Source organism: Protopterus annectens, chromosome 3.part0, assembly GCF_019279795.1.
Source record: "Protopterus annectens isolate FY-2018-M chromosome 3.part0, PAN1.0, whole genome shotgun sequence".
In the NCBI taxonomy this organism is placed as follows: domain Eukaryota; kingdom Metazoa; phylum Chordata; order Ceratodontiformes; family Protopteridae; genus Protopterus; species Protopterus annectens.
Genome location: NC_056731.1, coordinates 1,344,750,754 through 1,344,775,663, shown reverse-complemented (window position 1 = coordinate 1,344,775,663; position 24,910 = coordinate 1,344,750,754). Strand labels below are relative to the sequence as shown.

At 40.0% G+C, this 24,910-nt stretch overlaps 1 protein-coding gene across 1 annotated transcript in view; it reads left to right on the top strand.

The window, feature by feature from the left end:
- The window catches only part of TRAPPC8 (trafficking protein particle complex subunit 8), a 3,178,250-nt gene that overhangs the window by 1,266,137 nt on the left and 1,887,203 nt on the right, over positions 1-24,910 (top strand). Inside the window, exon 14 of the mRNA XM_044065843.1 lies at positions 16,538-16,732. Within this exon, the coding sequence (XP_043921778.1) occupies positions 16,538-16,732 (195 nt within the window). The remainder of the gene's footprint in view (positions 1-16,537; positions 16,733-24,910) is intronic.

Here is a 24,910-nt window from a genome sequence, read left to right as displayed (position 1 = left end):
AGGAATGTGGTAGAAAGATGCCCAGTTTAGATGGGCATCTTTCCTGTGTGTACTGTCTGGGTGGTTCTCACTGAGATAGTGGATGTACAATCTGCCAGAGATTTACTGCCAGTAGTCTGGCAGAATGCCATAATAAGCTTATTCTGAAAGGATTGCTGAATTCCTCTTTTGAAGAAGCCCTGTCTAAGTCAGAGTCGTCCATATTGCCTAAATCAGAGTAAAAAAAGAGAAGCCATTCTGTGCCAACCTTGCCACGCCACCAGCACAAGAATTAAAACTTCATAAGATGCCAGTTCCATCTGTGTCTTTGGAATCGACGAGTAAAATTGCAAAAATGACTGAAAAACAACCTTTGGCAGCGACGGCCAGGTCCTCATCGGTACTGACGGTCTCTGCACCTATCCTGAGTACTTCTGCACTGACAGTTTCCTCGGAGCCAGCTTCTCACCTCCCATTTGGTTCCAGCTTCCCTTTCTGCTCAGCAGCCTACTGTGCCAAAAGTCTAAACATTTCCACCTCCCAGGGCTAGATATTCCCCTTTGGTCAACTCCCCAGCCCTTTCATTGATAGGCCAGAGTCTCCCTTGGGAATTCCGATTTGTTCATTCAGAAGTCTATCTGTAGTGGACATGGCTAGATTGGTGGACCAGCTTTTGGCGGCCAGAGTTCTCCCTGCGCCTACAAACCCTCCCTTCTGGAGCCGAGGCATAATTCTCCCAGGACTCCCCCACACTTTCCTCTTCCAACCTCCTTTTAAGGTTTGGAGCCCACCACTTCGACTATCCTGGTCTCAGTTGCCTCGGTGCTCACAGTAGACCCTACCTTGACGCCGGGATCATATGTGATGTCTTCGGCACCATTGGATCCATTGCACACCTGGGACCGTTGTTTGGCTGTTGGTTCTGGGAACTTCAGTACGGTTCCAGTTGTTAGTACGGCATCGTCTTTGGCTCTCGGACCCCTGGCAGTTTTGAACGCTCCCCGGCTCCTGTTTTGGAGGGTGGCTCATTGGAGCAGGGTGTGACCCTGGTTCCAAGGTTATCTTTCTCTATTCCAGGCTCTCATCCCTCTTCAGGTGGGCCTGCCTTTCAAATCATGGAGTGAGCTTTAGCCTCAGCAGGCTCTATCTACGTTGGAGCATCACATTTTTGTATCCTCTGGTTCGCAGCTGTCACAGTCTTATCATGGCAGGACAGCAGGCAGGAGCTGCAAGACATCTCTGTTCAAGGTCCCTCTTCTTCGGAGTCGTTCTCCGAGATCCCCACTGTAGAGCCACCCTCTAAGAAGACTTGCAAGAGGAAGGATTCAGATTTCTCAGAAAAATCTGTTATGAAAGACACAAACTATGATGAAGGGGAGGTTTCTCCCCGATCACCCCCCCCCCTCCAGAAGATGTCTCCTTTGGAGACATCCTAGAAATCCTAAAACAGAGGGGTGATTGGAAGCACTCAAACCCATCCTCTGAGGAATCTGTGCTCTTTCAAGCTTTCCATGCCCTCCCGTCTGCTTCCTGGGTGACTCCCACCCACTGATGACCTTATTAAGCTTATCGTACAGTGGGTGTGGAAGGCTCTTGATTCCATAGAGCCGATTCCCTGGAGACCAGATAAAATTTTGTCAGCCCCAGAAGACCAACCACGTTGGGGAAAGGGTTTAGCAGTAGATGCCATGGTGGTGGCGGCGGCCACTAAAAAGGAACTTGCTGAGGAGAGTTCTACTGTACATCCTCCTAACCAACAGTCTCAGACGATGGACAGGTTTGGGAAGTGGGTCTTTGTGTCATTGACCTTTATTCTTAGGCCCTTGAATTTCATATCACATTTCACTAGACTCCAAAGGGATCTGGTAATTGAACTTTCGGACACCCTCGCAGGAGCTGTATCTGATGAGATGTGGGATAAAGTTGCCTCTCAGCATGCCACCCTGGCGTCTATTTCAAATTTGTCCATGCGACTCATTGCCCATGCAGCCGATGGAACATCTGGGGCAAACGGGTACAGGTGTTTCCATAAGGTGTCACACCTGGATGCGTTTGTGCGACTTCGTGGAACCTTTCAAGTCTTCCTTTGTCAGTGTTCCTGTTGACTGTTCTTCCTTGTTTGGCCCAAAAGTTAGAGACACACTAGCCATGTGTGAACAGATGGCTGCACCTTCTTTCCCTCTCCGCCCAAAGCTATAGTAACCACAGACACTTTCCAGATTGGGTAAGGGAGGGTATTATCTGGGAAAGACGGTCCAAGGCACTTGGTCCCCACAAGAGGCCAATCTGCACATTAATGTCCTAGAATCGAGGGCAGTGATTTTAGCATTGCAAGCCTTTAAGTTTGTCATTCCTTCGGGGACAGTTGCAATCCAGTCAGACAAAATGTCGGTAGTCTGGCACATCAACAAGCAGGGGGAAGCTAGATGCTACCTCCTGTGTCAGGAAGCGGGCTATCACTTCCAACCACTTTCTGATAGCAACCATTATCCCGGGAAACTCCAACGTGATTGTGGACAAACTGAGCAGATGCATCCTCCTGCCTCACGAGTGGTCTCACAATCGCAACATAGCAATGAAAATCTTTCGTCATTGGTGCCATCCTTGCTGCGATCTTTTTGCCTCTGCAATGAACAACAAATTGGCAGCTATTTTGCCCTAATTCCTCTGCACGGGTAGTCCCCAAGAGACGCACTCCTCCATGACTGTCCCTTGGGACTGCTTTATGCCCCCCCCCCACTCCACTGATTCCCCAGTTCTTGAGTAAAGCCTAAAGGTTGAGAAGCAAAGTAATTCTCATTGCATGTTACTGACCCTGTCAAGTCTGATTCCCCTTCCTTTGGCCTCACCTAGTTCACTGTCCTTGGATTCTGGATCCAGTTCCAGAACTGCTGTCTCACCCACAGGGATTGGTGCATCCCAATCTACACAATCTCAAAATGACAGCTTGGTATCTCCAGTTCTCTTAATTGCCAGGCAGAACAAATTACCTTCTTTAGTACAAAATATTCTTCTGGCTTCTCATAAACCCGTCCACTAGGGAACTCTACCTTAGCAAATGGAAGAGATTTTCAATTTGGGCCCATACGAACAATATAGACACCTTTTCAGCATCAGCTGATAAGATCTTGGAATATTTAGCTTCATTGTTAAAACTGTGAGCTTCTACTTCCACCATCAAAGTCCAATTATCAGCCATTTCCAATTTTCACAGTGGATTTGATGACCATACCTTGATGCCTCATCTGTTATGCAAAACTTTTCTTAAAGGCGCTTTACATCTAAAACTCCCATTCAAAGATCCTGTAGCGCCATAGGATTTAACTTTAGTACTTACAGTCTTAAGTTCAGTTCATTGGGAAAACTCTCCTCCTGGTGGCTATCACTTCTGCCAGGAGAATTTCCGAGCTACAGGGTTTGTGTATGAAACATCCTGTTATAATTTTTCACAAGGACAGGGTGTTGCTGAGAAGCAATCCATCCTTTCTCTCCAAAGTGATCTCAGAATCTAATATTAACCAGACTATAGATTTGTCCATCTTCTTTCCAAAATTTTCAGGTAAGGATGAATGCTGCTTGCATCTGCTGGACCTCCACAGACAGTTACGTTTCTACCTGGACAGAACTAAACTATCTAGAAAATCAGAGCAATTATTTGTATCCTGTTCAGGCCCCACTTTGGGTAAATTGGTCTCCAAAGTTACCTTATCGAGATGGCTTAGGGATTATGTTGCCTTTGTCTACAGTCAGAATAAACTCAAACTACCTATACCAGTTAGTGCGCATTCCACCAGATCTGTATCCACTTCAGCTGTCTTTTCATTCCAAGGCCTCCATAGAAGAAATATGTGCAGCTGCAACTTTGGCCACTCCTCATACCTTTATTACACATTGCAAATTAGATATGGTCTGCTGGGGAAGAGCATCCTTTGGCTGTATGGTACTCAGGAATATCCATCCTTAGGGCCACTCGGGGATCTAAAGTAGTTGGAGACTCTATCCCACTAGTCAAGAATTAATGAAGATTGACAACATCAGATAAAGAAGTTATTTCCTTACCATAACTTTCCATCTGTGTTGTCAATCTTCATTCATTCTCGACATCCCCCACTCTCCTGCCCCCTCCAAAGGACTTCTGGAGGGTCAGATCTTTGTCATGGGAAGTTTGTAGGGTTTTACCTTAGACAAGACATCTGTCTTTTTCCTTTACTTAGGCTGCAAACTCTATCTGAGGTAATGGAGAGAAGGGGCATTGTGGGTAGAGCCTTAGCTCTCGAGTTTTTGGCTGGCATGAGCTGTATAACGGCTGAGCCAGTTCCGACAGGTTGGAACAGAGTCCCATTCATCAAGAATGAATGAAGATAGACAACACAAATGGAACATTATGGTAAGGACGTAACATATTTTTATGATCAGTAAACATCTGTCCTTGAAATTTACAGTCATTGAAACAGCATAAAACCCACATCCAATGAAAATGCATCTGACCAGTGGAGGAGTAAGTCACAGGCTCCTTGCACACATTTCTAGGCCACGCATACTTGTATGTGTTCTTTGATTCACCTTTCTGATTTTATTAAATTATATTTCTTGTATAATACAGCAGCACTTGTTAGAATGTGTTTTAAATGTGCAGTTTTGAGCATTCTTCCAGTAAGCAGTGAAACAAAACTATGTACCAATAATGACAAAACTATCCATTTCAGAAAATTTCAACCATAAAAGGCTGCACAGACATCTGTCATTACAGTCCACCAGTATCCGTCAATAAGCACAATCTGTACAGAAGTAAAATTCATTTGAATAATTCCACGTTAAAGAGATCTGTAACTAATGAAGAGGTTGCTACTATAGAAATAACCCACGCCTGGGTGTGGGTAATGCTAGATTTACCCACGGTTGGTGTGGTTTGGTCACGAGGGCGAAGCCCTAGTGGCCAAACAAAGCCAACCGTGGGTAAATCCAGCATTACCCACACCCAGAAGTGGGTTACTGCTATTATACAATGACATTATTTAAGAAAAAAAATAATTACTTTTCTTAAATAATAGCATTGTATAATGCCTCCTTGCTGCCCTTCCGCAGCTGTCTGGTATTCTGCTGCAGTTCTGATGTACTGCGCATGCATATGCCTATGCAGTACATCAGAGCTGTGGGCAAAAGCAACGGAGAAAGCAAGATCTCCGCTGCTTTTTAAAAACTGTTTTGCTATGTTAAATGAGTTTAACATAGCGAGACAGCTTTAAAAAAAGCAACGGAGAATATCCGTTGATTTTTTAAAGCTGTCTGGCTATGTTAAACCCATTTAACATAGTGAGACAGTTTTGAAAAAAGCAACGGAGAAAGCAAGATCTCCGTTGCTTTTTAAAAACTGAGTTTAACATAGCGAGACAGCTCTAAAAAAGCAACAGAGAATCTCAGTTTCTTTTTTAAAGCTGTCTCGCTATGTTAAACTTAACATAGCGAGACAGTGTGAAGCAATGCAGATCTTGCGTTCTCCGTTGCTGTAAAAAAAAGAGTTATAGTAATGGAAAAAGTCCGGGTGACCGGACCTTTTCCATTACTATAACTCTGATTTACAACGTGCACGCTGACCAGTCAGCGTGCACTTTTTTGAATATTAATTGGGGGTCGTTGTATAATGGCAAATACTTTACATTTCCGTGTTTCATCTGCAAATTCAGTGCCTGCTGCCCTTGAAATATTAATTGCCCATGTAACATAAAAAAAAAGTTTAAGTAATATTGCAATAGAAAATGACTGACAAACCGACATGTTCATAGTTACGAGGCATCTCATATAAATGAGAACACACTCAGGAGTGCAGAACTCCTGTTCCCTCCCCCCCCTTAATGCACCAAATAATCAGCAATTGAAAGGGCGCTGGGCGCTGCAGTACCAACACTCCATCTACATGGTGTGGTAGTGGATTCCACAGCCTTCTGCAACAAAGGCAATTATGCTATTAACACTGCTTTCAAATTCTATCTCACAAACAGTGACTGCCATTTGCTAAACAAGACAGTTTATCTTCCCTTGAAACTCACAATTCCATGAAAATGCAGTGAAACTCATAATTTCCCATGAAAATGTCCTGAAACTCAACTCACAATTTCATCAGTATTCCGGTAGTTGGTTTAGAGGATTCAGGCTCTTATCTCCTGTAACCAAGTTACAGGGTCAAGCCTGATCAAGGTAATTGACAAACCTTCCTCCTCCCAACTAGGGCATTACATACCGTACCTCCATACCTCTCAACCTCTTAGCTCAAGAAATCCTGACCAAAACCTAAAATAATGGGGGGCAAAGGCCCAAAAATAGGGATAGATTTTAAATATTGATCTTATAGACTTAGAAAGTTGGTAGAATAACATTTGTCTTGGCATGCATTTTTTGAAGATAATGAAGTCTGAAACTCGTATGCCATTATTGAGTTTTCTGTTAACTGCCAGAAAACCACAAATTGTATGAGGAATAGTCCAAAAAATATGAGGCAGAAGTCTGGATAGTTGAGGGGTATGCATACCTCTCAACCTCTTAGTGTAAGAAATCTGGATAAAGCCTAAAGTAATGGAGATACAATGGCCCAAAAATAGGGATAGATTTTAAATATTGCTGCTATAGACTTAGAAAGTTGCTAGAATAAAATGGCTTTTGTTAGAATGCATTTTCTGAAGGATATGAAGTCTGAAACTTGTATGTCATTATTTAGTGACTTCAGTCCTCCGTGAGTTGCCAGAAAACCAGAAATATTATGAGAAATTGGCCAAAAATATGGGGCAAAAATCTGGTCATTTGAGAGGTGTGTTAAAAACACGCACAGACATCCCCCTACCTTCTCTCTACTCTCACAGCAACACACACACACTCACTCTCATATGAACGGAATGTCTTGTTTAAATTACACAGACACACTTTTTCTCTCATACAGAAACTGAACGGCTGGTTTAAATTACATACACTCACCTATACATACTTTCTCTTTAGTTTAAGTTACTACTTTCACACACACAACCTCTCATACAAACAGAACAACTAGTTTAAATTACATAGACATACATATAGTTTTATATATATATATATATATATATACACACACACACACACACACAAAAAAGATGCGCACACTTTCTAGTTTAAATTACTTATGCACACACACACACCCTGCCATACAAACAGAAATGGCTAGTTTAAATTACATACATAAACACACACTTTCTCTCATACAGAATACAGAAATGGAATGGCTAGCTTAAATTACATACACTCACACACACACACTCACACACATACATACATACATATACACACACTCTATTTGTCTCTAGTTTAAAGTACTTGCACACACACTTTCTCATTATTTTAAAGTACTTGCCCAGCTAATAAAACAACTTAACCTGTATTAAGCAATGAATTTTTCTTCACATAACAGAAACCAGAATGATGTCATAAATATGATTAGTGAGAACAAACCCACAGTTTTCTTGATCATCTTTTTTTAGATTTGAATCTCATATTTAATAACATATGCAGTATTTTGCATATTTTTAACAATAAAACTTGACAAGCATTATATAGACCAGTCACGCCATAATAGGAGATGAACCTTCACGTATGAATAAACTTGCTTTATCCACCATGTGTAAGTTAAATTTCTACAATATTTACTATACAAATCCGATCAAAACATGCCACTGCCCTGTGCATATAGGCAAAAACAAAATACAAGCTGGAAATTATTAAGTGGCCTCACTAACCCAGAAAAATAACAGTTATGGAAAATAATTTACCAGAGTTTACGAAAAACATGTATAATCTGTCATGATTACAGTTAGACACTAAGATGCAAAATTATGGTAATGTAAACACTGAAAATTGACTGTGCAGCAAATGGGTTGAATAGTAAACCTTTTTCAAATATGATGCACATGCATTTATACAACTGAAAATATTTTATTTCTGATAGCTGACATTTTCATTAATCACTATTTCATTTATTTGGAAATGCTAGTTTTATAGTTCAGACATCATACTGTTGCCCCACCCATCTAACATAAAATGTAGAGGTCTAATAATATCTTCTATATACTTAAAAGGTGTGAAATGCATTTTCAGTTATAATAATAAAGTGGCTTTTTAGTGGACCATCCCCATCTTAAACTAAACATAGAGAGTAAAGATGCGTTGTGTTGCAAATATTAAACAGTTCTAAGTGTTCTGGACTTGCTTCTCAATCTATAAAAGCAATAATTCTAGACAAAGCCAAAATTACAGGACAAAGTCCAGAAATCAGGGACAGATTTTAAATGTTGCACTTATAAACTTAGTTGTTTTATATTAGAATGCAAGGTTTTGGATTAGATTGCACTTTTTTTCTGAAGGATATGAAGTCCAAAACTCAAATGTATGTCATTGTTTAGTTACTGTAATCCTCAAAGATTCTTCCATAAAAAAATACACATTTTATGAGGGAAGGCTCAAACATATAAGGTGAAAATGTGCACATTCTGTGATAATCTGGACTGCTGTCAGGTATGGTTCTGGACTTTTAGGACCATTTTTGAGAGATGGTCAAAAAAAAAAAAACAGAAAAGGAGCTCTTACAGTATAAAGTGTATTTTCTGCATTTTAAAATCCCATGCCTCCAACAAATTATGCCAACCTGAAATTAACAAACTAAACATCTTTTTTTTTTCATCGAAATGTACTTGACAGACTTGTACTGCATGCTGTTGCTGAATGTCAAGAACAACAACTCCAGTCCTGGGGAAAGTGTGTGTGTCGAGTGAGGCAGGACTTGGGATGGGGACCGATGGCAACTTCATTCAAAGATTCAAATTCAAAGATTCAGAGAAACTTTGTCATTTAGGAACATACAAGTGCAGCCTAAACGAAATTAGAAGTGTCAGCTCACGAGAAAAATGCAGTGCAAATATCATAGAAACAGCGGTATCAAAGAATAATATAAGAAAGGCAATAACAACACGTATGACATGCAAGAGGTAGTTCACATTACATAAACACATTTTAATACCCATTATCCAGTGATAAATAAGTAAATACCTACCACCAAACCCCCTACACTGTTAAGATATAGAATAAATGGAGACTAGTGAATAGCAGCTGTTTAGTTACCAAACTGCACTTGTTAACCTTAGACGTGACTCAGTATAGCCATCATATTGCATAATAGTAATGCTGGTGGTAATTGCTCTGAGCAGCAGGATTAAATGAAAAAAAGAGGCTTTAATGTGTCCTGTATTATGGTTGGTGTCTGTATTAATAAGTCTCACAGCTGTAGGATACAAACTGTTCCTGAATCAGGTAGTCCTACAGCAGAAGCTGTGGTACCTCCTTCCAGATGCAAGTTGTGAGAACCATTTGTGGGATGGATGGGTCGAATCAGCAAGTATTTTATATGTTCTCCTTCTTACTCTTGTAAAGAAAAGCTCCTGAATAGAAGGGAGGTTTGTGTTCAAGATTTTCTCAGCTACCCTTCCCACCTTCTGTAGTTTCTTCTCAGCAGCTGTGCAGTTGTTGAACCATGCTAAGAAGTTGCTTGTGAGGATGCTCTCGATAGTTCCTCTGTAAAAAGTGGTAAGAGCAGACAGTGGGAGCCTGGCCTTTTTGAGCTTTCTCAGGAGGTGAAGCCTCTGTTGAGCCTTCTTGACTATATGGTTGATCTAACGTGTCCTAGAAGGCAAAACAGTCTTACACACTTACCTTCTGTCTAAATGGAATGGATAGATTAAATTACGTGCACAAGTGTGGAATGTGTTCACTTTTATGGCGGTGTGCATGTGGTGCAAGCATGGTTCTCCTTAAAGGAGAAGATGCTGTCACCGCAGTATTAAGAATTTTTTTTTTGTAAATATATAGTTTTATTAAAATAATCGTTTAACCCTCCTGGTCAGAGTGAGCCCCTCCGCAGCCATGGGGCCCTAGATGACTGCCTGTCTGGCGATCATAACTTTGTGTTAGAAGAACTAATACTTCTTTCATTTGAACCAGCTCAGCAGGTTGATTTGAGGTTCTTGACATGGAAGGTTGTTACTCGTTGTTCTGATGTCTGCAAGAATGAGTATCTGAGTTACTAGTTCATGTGGTGAGTCAACCCTGCCTTATTTTACATAAAGACAGTTTCTTTGAGAAGAAATACTTATTTATGCCTGTAGTGGTTTCAGAATTTACTTCAGGTCAGTCTGTTAATCTCCCTGTATTCTTTCCAGAACCTGAAAATGAGAGAGAGAGAGAGAGAATCCTGCATGCTCTAGATGTCCAGAGGCAGCTCATATACCTCTTGGACAGAACTAAATCCTTCAGGAAAGCTGATCAGCTATTTGTCTCCTGCAAAAGTAAGAAGAAACTACGCCAGTGTCAAAGCAGGCAATTTCTAGATTGTTGTCTCATGTTATTTATTTTTGTTGTTATCAAAACAAACCAGTACGAGACAGGGTTAGAGTCCACTTCACCAGAGCTTCTTCTGTGGCTTTCTGGAAAGGGGTAGACTCTAGAAGTATTCCAGAAGGTAGTCATTTAGTCCTATGTATGTATTTCACACAGCATCACAAATTAGATTTCTTTTCCAAGTCCAGAGCAAACTTTGCTAAGACCATCCTCCAGGGGTTCTTGGATTCTTGCATTCTTTCCTCCTCCCTATGTGTTCCTAAGCTATGGTAATCTACCAGAATATTTTAGAGTTCACCAACAGTGATCTAGTGTTGAGCATCACTGTTGCAGTAACCACCCCTTCCCTCCATCCCCCTTGTTTTGTTTTTATGTATTGCCAGAATGTCGGTGTCTCTACCCTTTTATATGTAATTACATAAGTTTAACTGTCACTTGTGCCTTTCCTAGTATTTTTTTTTATTTTCATGTTTATAGCCTCCCTTCTTAAGACAAAGCTCTGAAACTTTCAGCATCCAAATGCCTTTTTATGTGGCTTTGCTTGAGTTTCTGGCAGTTATGGTGCTTGAACTCTCTGAAAGCTGTCTAATGGCCATATCCTGGGCAGGCTATAAACCAAATAGTTTAGGCTACTGCAGTAGGGATCTATTAGAACATCTGCTGCTGTTGTAAATTTATTTGCACTGCTGAGGTTACTGTGTGGTCACAGTTGACTGCATCTGAGAAACTGTTAAGTCCATTTCAGAAAGTTCCACTCAAAGTCCCGGTTATCTGTACAGAGATTTCTAGACAGGCCCAGACTCTTATCAGATGAGTTATAGAAGCTGTACCTAGATGAGTTATAGAAGGTACCTTCTTGAAAGCTAGGCCAAAATTCCTGCCCTTTCTTCTGAAGATGACAGAAGGCTTCTGTCCTGTCAGAAACCTCTGGTACTTCAGCATTCAGTTTGTCAGTATATATTTAACTTTCCACAGGGTCATACCCTGTTGTCACACATTGCTTGCATGATGCCGTTGGAAGTGATAATAACCCTTTTGAGTAAGACATTGTCCAAGGACTTCAGTTCTTTCTAGGTGTTGACTATTCTCAGCATAAAAATGCTCCCATTTTGTATATCTTCTATTCCATAAGTGCTTACCAAGGTGCTAACTATTGTAGTAAATGACTTAAAGGAGAAGTAACTCCATATGTCTCTTCCTGGAAGATTGTCTACTGATGATCCCTTCTAGAAACTTCCTGTAGTGTCCTTGTATTAGTTGCTTCCATGGTTTCAACCAAGGGGAGAAGTTTTCTGTAATCCTAAGATAATTCTGTTGTATTAGAAAGGAGTAGACTCTAGAAGCATTCTAGAGGCAGATGTATGATCCTCTATACATACTTCTCTCTCTCTGTCTCTCTCACTCTCTCTTTCTTTGTATGGCCAAAGAAAGTTCTGAAGAAGTCTTCATTCTGACTGCTGGTTTTCCTCTTTGGGACTAGCCAGTCAGCAGTCAGAGTGGAGGGGTGTGGGGGGCAGAACCCAAACTTTGTGAATATGGCTGGTGGTTGTTTCCTGGGCAGGGAAAACAACACATATAGCCTAAAGGCTACAGCAGCACTGATTAATTCGAACATGTAGTGTTATGGTTAAATGCAACTTAAACAACTGTGCTTTCTTGCCAGGAAGGGAAGGGGGCTGCCATTTTCCAAGCAAGCACTTTCTAGTGGATTGCAGTTGCATTAACTTTTGCCACTGGGCACTCATTTGCCAGTTGAAAGTACTGCTGTTTAAAAGCACGCTATCAGTGGTGCTTCTTCTTTACTGTTTACTTCAGAAATGTATTCCCTTCACAGATGTTTGTGCAGCTGCCTCTTGGATATTTCTCATTTCAATAATCATACCTTTACGATTAAAGGGAAGAAGCAGATGATGATAGGGGTAGGTGTTTAGGCATTAGACCAGAAGATTAAAAGAGTTGTAAAACCTAGCAAAGGAGCAAACAACAGTAATTGGATTCTGGCTGGGAAGTCTTACTGTGCTGAGCCAGGGAGTGTAGCTAGAAACAGGAAACACTGCAAACAGTGAATAGTGACTGAAAACACATATAGTCAAAGTAGTGTAATCTCCCTCCAACAGCAGACCTGCAACCAGTGGTGTTCCATCAGTCCTGGGACCTCTACTGTTTGAAATCTATTTCTGTGAAGCACAAGCAAAAACTAAAGACCTGTGGCTCACAAAGTTTGCTGAGGACTGCAAACTGGGAGCGGTCAGAGAATCTCCAAATTATGTCAACATCCTACAAGAGGGTCTTACACAAACAAATGATTAGTACCAAAGTCATGGCCTTAAACTCAATGCAAAAAAAATGTATTATCCTTTTTGGTAAGAATGATGTTCCTGCTAATAACCACATCAATAGTAACACCTTAAGTATGCACTCAGTGGTGAGAGACATAGGCACACAGGTTGACAGCAACCTTACCTTTGGTCACCATGTCTCCACAGTGGTATGCAGGGCATTCTGTATTGCTTACCTCATAAGTAAGGGCATTGCCTCCAGAAAAAAAAGAAGTTATAGCCTCCCTGTACTCTTTTGTCTTCAGCCCAGTAATTCAAGTACAACGCTCCTTTTGGTGTGTACCTTTCCAAGACTGTGGCAATTGGTGAGTATACAAAGGTTCCTCACAAGAAAAAAATCAAGGTCTTCAGCATCTGTCCTACGTGGATTGCCTGAAATCACTGTCACTTTATTCTGTTTCATACAGACTACTCAGAGGCAATCTCTGTCTTGCATACAAGGCGATCTCTGACCCTGCTTTATTGGAAATGCTTCATATCCACAAGTCAAATGGTACACAGGTTACTTGCTCTAAAGACCTTAACCTGGTATGTGACCTTAACAGAACCTGCTGGGAAGACAGACTTCTCTTCCAGAGTTTACCACACCTTTTGAACAGACTCCTACTTCATGTCAAACAGAACACCTCATTGGCCCTCTTCAAAAGCAATCTGGATGATTGGATGGGTAACCATAAAATCAACTTGGACAGGAACAATAGGTGTTGATTGTGGAAATTAAGGGTAGAACTTGGCTAGGCTTATAAGACCCCTAGGGCATTAGCCTGTTAACTTCCTATGATCCTATGAAAAGTTGCTTTTTTATTTTGATTTGATATCCAGTGCGAGGCTTTATTCTATGATTTTTTCAGTAGTAGACATGGTTCTAGAGATACGAACACTTTAGAATATTGTTTTAACCTGATTTTTGCAAGAAGTTCAGGATGAAATGTTTGGAAATTAGAATGCAACCTTCAAGAACTCCTGTAGAAGTAGAGAGTAGTAAAGGCCATGCCAGACATTTATTCAGTCAGTATATCCATGTTCTTGCTATTATCTTCTTTCTTGTTTCAGGTAAAAAAAACTCTTATGGGCAGTAGTTTCTAGATGAATTACCATCTTTTCTGGTTTCAGTCTTCATGCATTGGGAAAACCTCTTCAAGGATTATTTGAGTTTGTATTGCTATAGTGCTGATTCAGCCTCTGAGGATTTCTTCAGTGGGTGTCACTGACCATTATCTCTGTTACAGCATTTAGATCTGCAGTACACACATTTGTGAGATGTAGATTTTGGATTATTTTTCTAAGGTTTGAGAGTTTTGCTACAGCTGTCATTTGAGGGATGTTTGGTGGGGCATTTACAAGACCTTTGGTTGCATGGTGTTGCATTCTTCCCAGATGTTATAGGCTATAAGTGAAGATAAGTCAGTGACATTGCATAATATAGTTATGTGATGTACTCACCATAATAGTAAATGTATGAAGCCATTTATATATTCATTCCGAGATGTAGTTGGACGATCACACCCTCCCCAGTACTTTGCGCCCAGTGGAGTGCCCCCTCGCCCCACCCTAGCTACACTTATGTTTTCATTGTACTAGTTCCCTCCTTCCCCTTACCATTTGTTTACTGTCTGTAGTCTAGTTATAGGTATTTGTTGTGATGTGTGAAAAGTGAGTCTGCTGTATGCTTGACAGGATAACCTGGCAGCCATTCTGATTCCTGAGTGCTCTTGAAATAGTGGCTGTTGTATACTTCATTGCATTCTTGCTGGCTTTGTGAAGTATTTATGGTAAGATATATTGTTATGGCTAGGTACGGTTGCCATGTTCACGTGATAGGTGTTTTGACTGAGGTGATGACTTTTTAGCTAGAGAGTGACCGAGGCAGTCATACTGTTGTTTGATAAACCATGATTTTGGGTCTGTATGCCATTTCTGTCATATAGGAAATTACTTGGCTATTCTGCAGGAAGGTTTGTCCCAAATGAATAACTGGTGCCAGAATCATGGACTGAACTAAATGCCAAAAAATGCATTATTGTATTCTTTGGAAAGTCATCAATCGCCGGGAGCTGCCACATTAACTATATGCCCCTAAGAGTTGACCCAGCTGTTCAGGATTTGGGGACTTATATGGACATGACATAACGTTTGACCAACATGTGGCTAATGCAAGAAAGTCCTTCTATGTTGCATAATTTATAAACAAAGGGATTGTGTCTAGATATAGGAATGTCATTGCCCCCCTTTACTCAACCCTGTTTAGGAAAGTCATTGAATGTAATGCCTCCTTTGGCATGTATCTGTCCAGACATAAAACAACTGCAGTGCCCACAGCGATACCTTATTAAAGGAATGCAAGGTTTAAACAACATGTCCTGCATGGGCTGGTTCAGAGCCCTGTCACCATACTTGATATCCTACAGATCCTAAGAAGTGACCTGTGTCTGGCATACAGGGCATCCTCCAATCCAATACTGATGGATTTACTGCACATTAGCTAGTCATATGGCATCAGAAATACTTGATCTAGGGATCTAAACCTCTTATGCAACATTAACAGAATGGTTTGGAGGGACAGGTATATCTCGCAGAGGATACCACTGCTCTGGAACAGACTCCCCATTCACATAAAACAAAGCCCTGTTCAGTTTCAAGTGCAGCTTGAATCCAGTAATTGAAAACAGACATTTTACCCCAGGACTGCCCTCTGGGCTACTAATGGGGGAGAAACAGCTCCTAAATGATTTACTCATGCATAGGTCCCCTCAAATTATCTATGTATGATCCCGTTTATTCTCATTAGGGGTAATACATAATTATCGACCTTGGGATGGTTAAGGCCAGTCTTCTAAGGTTAATTCAAATACAAAAAGAGAAATTGGCTAGGCTTAATATGTCCCTTAATAGGAGCTAGCCTAGTACTTGCCCATGAAATATTATTCACTTTTCCAGGGCTTTGTATTCTACCCTTTAACTGACACTTTTGGTTCTAGTGAGCAACAGCATAACTAGCTAGTCAGGAAGCAGGATATGGTACAAATTTTACTAAGAACCAGATCTCTTGGAAGGATCTTATCTAAGTAGTAATGGTTCATACCTACCTCTTGACTGTACAGATTTTTGCAGAATATCTGCAGAATATCCAGATTTTGCCTCATATTTTTGGTCTGTTTCACAATAAAATTGTGGTTTTCTGGCAAATCATTGAGGATTGAAGTCAGAAAATAATGACGTACATTTGAAATTCAGATTTCATACCCCTATTTTATCAACTTTCTAAGTTTGTGACAGCGATGTTTAAAAATGCTCTCTATTTTTGGTCCTTTGTCCCCCATTGTTTATGGCTATGTCCAGATTTCCTGCCCTAAAGGTTGAGGGGTATGTAATGGTTGTATTGGGGATATAAATGGATTCATTCATGTACTGTATGTCTGATTGTCTTGCATAGCTGTATATGTTCTTCATAGTCAGTGTTGCAGTACTGATTCTTCTGCCATGCAGAAGTCCATGACAATCTCAATTCCAGGAGTCTTTGCATCATCCTGCTGACTTCGACGTATAAGCCGGGAATCTGTCAGTGCCATCCTCAGTTCTTTCTAACCGTGCAGTCTGATGCACTACTCCATTTATTAAATACTTGCAGTCCATCAGTGTGCTTATTTTTCCAGAGTTTCTTCCAACCAGCTTTCAGATAATTACCCCACTGTCATCAGCAGTGCTTTCAGTGTGACACTGTGGTCAAAGATTTTTCAAACCTGGCTTACTTTTGCATTGCATTGCTTGTTTTTCTTTTACCAGCTTATTCAAATTTTCTTGTTTGTTTGCAGGTGAGAAGCAGGCAGCTACCCATGTCAGTCTTGACCAAGAATATGATGCTGAATCTTCACAGCAGTGGAAGGAACTTGAGGAGCAAGGTGTATCTGTCATTTATAAAGGAACACTGCCACCAAATTTTCAGACAACACAATACTGCTTGAATAGCCAAACCGACAATTCAAGATACTCTCTTGCAGTAGTTGAAGGTACTGTGTATGCACTACATGACATGTCTTTAGTGTTTCATAAGTTAAAAGCAATTTGTTTTATGGGTGTTAACTAATTAATAAAAAAATTACTTCATAAAGTCCCTTTTTAACAATTACCTCAACAAGAGAATAAGGTGACAACATTTTTGTATTATTTTTACGATAAGAATTTAGAATTTAAATGAGGTGCATGTAACCTAGACATAAAAGACATCGCTGGCAGTTGTTGGGGTATATAATGTTTGCCGTGGTTATTATGGAATTATTACAGAATTAGAAATTTTAATTTGAAATCCCATGCAGTGGTTAATTGGATTTGCTCTTCAGATATTATAACTGTTGGGATTTTCTGTTCTCATATCCTTAGTTATGTACAGTTCTGGAATTTCCCTAGCTCTCATACTCGGGGGCTGCACATCCCTCTTCCCCCATCACAGTGTCAGTATTGCAGTACAGTAGAGAGTCAATTATCTGAACTAATTGCGACGTAGGGTAGTTCGGGTAATCAAGCATATAAATGAGCTGGATAAAAAACTTCTAAAAATCTTGTTTTTTTTTCTGCATGCAGGAATACACTTTTCAACCATTCAGTGATTCCAGTGGACAATAAAGACTTTTTCACACACAAGCTGGCTACAAGCTCAAAAAAAACATGCTCAAGCAAATGTATATAATGTCTTCATATTCAGACTTTGATTTTTCCTGCCCGAAAACTTTGGAAGGCCGGTTCTGATAATTGATGCTTCTGATAATCGAGTTTCGGATAATAGACTTTCTGCTGTACATTGTGCTGCATTTAAAGACCTGCTACTCCAGGTTCTTTTTGCAAATCACAAATTCAGATCTCAGTTCTAATGTACTTATTTGAAACGTTCTCCTGCTGCATGCCTAAACTGTACATCTTAAGTTTTCCGGTAGTCATTGGATTACAAGCTTGACCGATGTTGGACTTTGTATATTTCCAGGTAGAGGTATACACAATTAATTAAATACTATCACAGGAGCCATAAATGGTTCATGCTTCAGTCTAGCCACCTTTATGTGAAAACATGAGAAGCTAAACACTTTCATCAGTGCCTTGAAGAATGGTATCTGTGGTGGATAGCCAACAGAGTGACTACTAGTGGAGTTTTCCTTATAATCTTGAGTCAGTGAGGGACAGATAGGAGAAGATGAGATATGAAGGCCAGGCATTAGCTAAAGCCTCCACTGTCTGTCCCAGAGACTGTATCATAACATTTAATTGCCTGACAACTAATGAGGGCTTACCTCCAGGGAGAGTTTGCTGATAAAATCAAAAGCAGTGTGTCCACGGAAGCCTTGTTTGAGTGTGTTCCTTAATGAGTCATCATCGCATTGATCATCCTGTGTTTGAAATATCTGGAGCTTGTTTGTGCTGATCCAGCTGTCAGGGAACCTTAAGTGTTTTGTTGAAGGCATATTGGTTAAACTTTGGTTTGGAAAGTTTTTTTTTGTATGAGCTACTCTTAAGTTAAGGAAGGTTTTCCAGGCAAAGTAGGAGATGCTTATGGGTGCTTTTACCCCAAGTGGGACCCATTTGAATCAAAGACTCTGGTCTTCCATTTGCTATTAGACTTTTGCTCATACCTCTCAACCTGGAAACAACACAAATCTGGTCAAAGGCCCATGAAAATTAGGTACAGTTGGCCAAGAAACAGAACACTAATTAGCATAAAATTTCCATATACACCAATAAAAATGTGAGATCCCAACATGAAGACTGAAGTCCAGAAGAAGATAATGGTCTCACCACGATGTATTATAACAAACCACACTGTTCTGTTAATATAAATTGTAGATTTTATTCCATAAAACAAGATAAAGAGATAAGCGCTTTCGCGTAGGTATGACTACGCTTCATCAGATAAATGGCTAGACAATCGATTTCATCACTACAACCGATATGCTATAAAAATGATAAATAATTATAAATATTAAATATTTAATAGATCTAGCAGTTTATTTTATTACTAAATTATTGAAATAATAAGTTAATATTAGTATATATATATATATATATATATATATATATATAAAGGCTAACTAAGCCTGTAGCTTTATGAGCTTCATCTGATGTTATAATGATATGCATAATAAAAACAGAAAAAAGAGAAAAAGGATAAAAATATATAATAAAGAATATAATAATAAACTGAGTTATGTGGTGATCTACTAAAAACATTTAATAAAAACTCAGTTTGATTTAGCAGCAGAATGTATAGACGTTAAGTTAAAGTCTGGGGATTAACGTTTCCTGTTGTCTAAAATGGGTTTAATGGAAACAAATTTGTTTAAACCGGGAAAAAGATGAGCACCAAGCCTAAAGATCCATTTTAATTCAGCAGTGGCAAGGTGATTACCTTTATCGCCTCCTCTCATGTTTATGGAAACTATTTCTAAAACCCTAAAGTGAAAGCTATGGTCTTTATTATCTATGATATGTAAAGCTAGGGCATTATTCTCACTGCCTTTCTTAATTTCATAGAGGTGATCATAGATTCTGTCTGTTAGCCTCCGCTTAGTAAGGCTGACATAGAATGCTGTACATTTATTTATTTATAAGTATACTAATTTGTTAGAACAACCTGTATCATATCTCTTTAAAATAACAGTTATCACTAGATATAACTTAATTTTATAGCATTCATGCCTTTTTTGCACATCTTATGTCATGTGTTTCATATTCAAATGCTATTTATTTAGTTATGTTATTTATTATACAAAACATTTTATATTTTTTATAGATGAATTAATTTAGTCTAACGTGAAATAATATACTGTTTTTAAATATATTGTGTGCTGACTTCTTGTTAAAGACTTTGCCTAACTAAGATGTTTTGTTTTAATTGTTAATTAAATTTGTTAATTGGCTATGTTTTCCGCCAATTTTGGTTTATAAGAACTACCCTCTGGCTCTTAAAAAAGTATCTGATGAAGCGTAGTCATACCTACGCGAAAGCGCTTATCTCTTTATCTTGTTTTATGGAATAAAATCTACAATTTATATTAACGGAACAGTGTGGTTTGTTATAATACATCGTGGTGAGACCATTATCTTCTTCTGGACTATATTTTGCTTTTGTGATTATTGGTCTCTTTGTTCCTGCAGTTACATCTTGATTTCTTCATGAAGACTGAAGTCTCTAAATAATACATAATGGCAGACATTTGAATTTCAGACTTCATGTCCCTCAGAAAATGCAGACTAATACAAAACCTGTTATTCTAGCAACTGTCTAAGCTAATAAGGGCAATATTTAAAAATTGTCCCTATTTTCAGACCTTCCTCCCCCATTATTTTTGGCTTTGTCCAGAATTCTTACATTAAGAGGTTAAAAGGTATGCTTTTACATGCTAATAAAAATATTTACCTCGTGTCCTTCTCTCCAAGCATCTGAAACAAACCATTTTAGTTATTGCTGAACAATAGATGCTGTTTCCTTAAGAAACTGCTGATTGCGACAAGTGTTATGTTTTGTTTCATAATGTCTTTGTATCGGTATAAATGTATTCTGAGATTCATGCAGGTTTAAGAGGTTAGCTGTATGTGCATCTAGAAAAGCACTTGGACATAGACTTTAACTCCTAAAAGGACGAGGGCCAAGGTTCCAAACTGTATAGGATGGCCAGTCCAGTAGAACCCAAGAGAAGTTTAGTTATAGGAGTTTTCTTAAAGTTCACCTGCCGCCTAGTGTGAAAGCAAAAACAGGAAGTGTCCCACACCGTTAGACTCAAGTATTTCTGCTCAGTGACACTGGAAATAATAGTGTTATTACTGCCTTTTGTAGAACTAATTAGAAAGTGGGTAGTTTGTGTGGAGTAGAAAACATCATAAAATTGTTTTTCTTAGACTGTATTAACAGCTTCTTTGTAATGCACCATTTGCAAATGTCTGAAGATTTTCTGCAACTTGGATTGCAGATAGCTTCTTCCATGGCTTCTGTGGTGAGGATAATGTTCAAGTAACACACTTGTTGCTAGATGTGTAAGCAGTCTGTCTTTAGTACTTTCACACTTATGTTCCACTAATTTTTACTTCTGTTTTATTTAATATTCACAACACTCACTGACTCTCATTTTGTGTGCGTGTGAATGTGTTTGTTTATTTATGGGTGGCACAGTGGTTAGCATTGTCACCTCATAGCAAGAGGTTCCCGGTTCAATTCTTTGTTGGGGCACCTTCTCTGCAGAGTCTGCATGTCCTCCCTCCTTTTGCATAAGTTTCCTCCCACATTCCAAAGACATGCGTCTGGAGTGTTTCTTCTCATGCCTCTGCTTAAAATAGACTCTGTTCCAGTCGGACTTTCCTGGTAAGCAAATGTTAAAATAAATATTTATTTAATTTATTGTGTTTGCTCCACTGTCAGACTGAAATTGGTCTAGAAGGATCAATGCTCTACTGCAATTAACAAATTCAGAATATAATAAAATCCTTGCATCAGAAGGACTTCGTTCATGGCCTCAGTTGTGTTTCATTAAGTCTTATACAGCCAGTAAGTACTTAAGGCACTGAGATGGGCACATTGCATAAACTCTTTCTGAAATCTGACAAATACAATGCAATACAATTCAAAGATCTGATTTTGTACCTGACCGATTGCAACTGGCTGCCCTACCCCATCTTTGTTTTTCTGGGTAGTTCAGCATAGAACATTGTTTAACATCCTTTTACAGTAACGTGATGATGACACATGCACATTATAGTTGTTGCTAATCTTATGAAAGGTGGGCTGTTTATAGCACTGGCTGTATCTACTGGGATAGTGATATAATAGTCTGATAAATGCTTATCCAGCCTCTGTTGGGAAAAAAATCATATTGTAAAACTGTAACATTGCACAATAGGGAAAAGAGAAGGAATATCGGAATTTTACTCTGAAACAGTTTTATTTCTGAACACTTGATGCAATGTAATTTTAACCTTCTGTTTAAGCAATAAAACCCTCAGGCAACTAACATATAATATACCCTATGCTGACAGAACAAAAATGCACCTGGCTGTGAATGGAAACTTATGCAATTATTTGTCATACTGTCCTTTCGAAGGGCACTATTTATATTGAGTGTATTACAAAGTTGTGATTGTAGCACATGCAGGAAAAAGATGATTAGCGCTTATCACCGCATATGAGTTCTGCAGCTGCTAAACAGCCAGAAGTAACGTTTGTATAATCTAGTTTTGTAAAGTAAAGACAAGAAAAAACGATTAAATAAACCCCAAGGCAAACTGCCATAATTATATCAGAAATTTGCCAATCAAGAAGTAACCATCAGTTGTGGCAAAATTTTATACTAATATTCATACTACCACACCCACTGTAAGGAATTAGTCATTTACACAACAACAATGTAGCATCCAAGGGAATGACCTCGACTCCAAAGCTTTCTGAGCTGTTGCTTCCCCTTGGAGGCTAGGCACTAGACAGCTTGGCTCCAACTTCTCCCTCTGAGCGGAGGGTCGAGGAGGGCCCTGGTTTGTTTGATCCGAAAGTTTTGTCTCTGGGTAGATTGACCTCTGCTTCTCCTGGTCCCTCTGCCTTGAGGTGGTGGAAAGGGTTTTCTGTCACCCAAGAGCTGTTTTGACTCTTACCTCTTCGGGTCCACTCCCTGTTCCCTCTTTGGATCCTGTGTCTGAGTGTCTTCACCCTACTCCAGAGACAGTCAGCTGGTAAGAGCTTCCAGGCAGTTCCAGTTGGAGAACTCACCGCCTCTTCCAGTACCTCTCCAGAGTGCCCCACTGAAGAGGTCCCCTGAAAGAAGCTGTGCAAAAGGAGGTACTTAGATTCCCCTCAGGAATTTTTGACAGAAGACACAAATTTTGACGAAAAGGAAGGGGTCCCTTAGATCTCCACCAGAAGAAGTCTCCATTAGAGACATTGTAGATATCCTGTGCCAGAAAGGTGATTAGTTTTCCAAAACCACTTTCCAGGAGGAGTTGGTGTTCTTAGAAGCCTTCTTGTCTGACCCATCTACATCTTGGGTTACCCCCTCAAGCAGATGAGCTTATCAATTTTGTCTCCCACTGGGCATGGAAGGGATTGGACACTGTAGACCTGATTCCAAGACATCTGTATAACATTCTTGGAGCATCTAAAGACAGAGACAGTATTGGAGTATGGAAATCTCCATAGATGCTGTGGTTGTTGCAGCAGCCGCCAAAAAGTAGCTGGCCAAACAGAGCTCCTCTCTCCATCCCCCTAATAGAAAATCTAGGGCATTGGACAGGTATGGTCAGCAAGTTTATGCCTTAGTGCCCTTTGCCTTACAATCGCTAAATTATCTGGCACACTTCACCAGATTACAGAGCGACTTAATTAAGGAACTTGCTAACTCTACCCCTGGATCCATGTAAGTGGAGGAAAAGAAGTCTTTTTCCTCTGGACTGGTCAGTCTACAGTCTATATCTAATGTGCCAGTGAGGTTAATCTCTCATCCAGCTGAAGGTTCCTCGCAGACTGCAGGTTCAGGCATAGCCATCAAAAGACATGCCTTGATGTGATTGTGCAATTTTATGGAGTACTTTAAAGCATCATTTATTAATGCTCCCTTTGGATCTTCTCTGTTTGGGCCCACCATTAAAAAGACACTTTCCCACAGTGAGCAAGATGGAAAAGACCTTGTCTGCTACGGGACCTTCTTCTTACCACTATGTTGATACCTAGAAAATGTGGTGCCAGAAATCTCAAGGACCTTTTCAAGATTCATGCAGAGATTTTTCTCGCAGAGGTAGAGGGGGATATCATAATGGAAGATGCAGCCCAAGTGGCAGAAGAGGTCTGCAGAACCAAGGGGTTCTGAGATTTGTTCCCAAATAGACCCTTTCAGCACTCCTGAAGGATTACCCAGCTGTTCTTCTCTGGAGACAGTTGGGGGGGTGCTTATCCTTGCACCTAAAAAACCTGAACAGCCATCACAAAAGATACATGGGTGCAAAGGATCATATCCAGAGGATATTTCATTCTCTCTTTGCAGCTTCCCTCAGTGGAAAGAAAAGGTCACCCCGATGTTCCACCCAATCAGTGGGAGTTAGCACCTATAGAGATTTAAAAGCTGCTATACAAAAGGGTCATCCAGGAGGTCCCACCAGACCAAAGAGGATCCAGATTTTACTCAAGGTTCTTTTAATGTCAAAGAAAACAGGAGATCTGAGACCTATTTTGGATCTCAGTTATCTGAATCAGTTAGTAAAAAATTTCTAAATTAAGGATGATCATGGTTCAGTCCACTCTGGCACTGTTATAGAAGAACAATTGAATGTGCTGTTGAGATCTTCAGGACATGTACTGTCGCATCAAAAGGAACAGTTGTTCTCAAAGATACCTGCTCTTCTTGCCAGGAGCTAGTCACTACCAGTTCAGAACCCTGCCCTTTGGTCTCGCCACAGCACCCAGAGTGTTCACCAAATGCATAGCAGTAGTAGCAGCTCATCTCAGACTGCACAGATTCAGTGTGTTTCCTTATCTGGATGACTGACACCAGATTGGACCAACCAAGGGATCTCCTAGTGAAAGCCAGCGATATCTCAATTCCTGGAGATCACAATTAGTCTTTCAAGTCCCATTTTCAGCTAATGCAAGTCTTGGAGTTTATAGGGGCTCGTCTAGATACAGTCTGTCGTCTCACTCTTTTGCCACAAAACAGAGTTCTTACCTTGAGATTGCATGTCAGACAGATTCTTTCTCAATCCTCTCCCCCCAGCAAAAGTGGATGTCCTTCTATTCTCATGTTGTAGTATTCATAACCGTAGGGAGTTGCTGCCTGCAGCACCGGACATCCGGCCAGTATACCAAAGTCTTTCATTCAGGAGTACGTGCGACGTAGAACGTAGGGGCCATAAACTGATGTCAGCTATAACTGTGACATCTGCACGTACCCAACCCAGAATTTTTCTGCCACAGTGAGAATCAGACGTCTGTCTGCCAGTTCAGAATTATGGCATTCACTCGAGATCGTCCATCCGCCTTCAAAGATCGTTCTCTGGTTGTCCACTCAGATAAGTACCCTTGTGAGATTTTCTTTGCTTATTTGTTTTTTTATCAGATGTACATGTTTCTACTAAGGAAAATTGTGCTTTTGGTAGGCAAATTCCTTACTAGGACTCACATGAGCAGGGTTTATTTTGTCTTGGGGAGGCTCACGATTACAAGGCCTGTA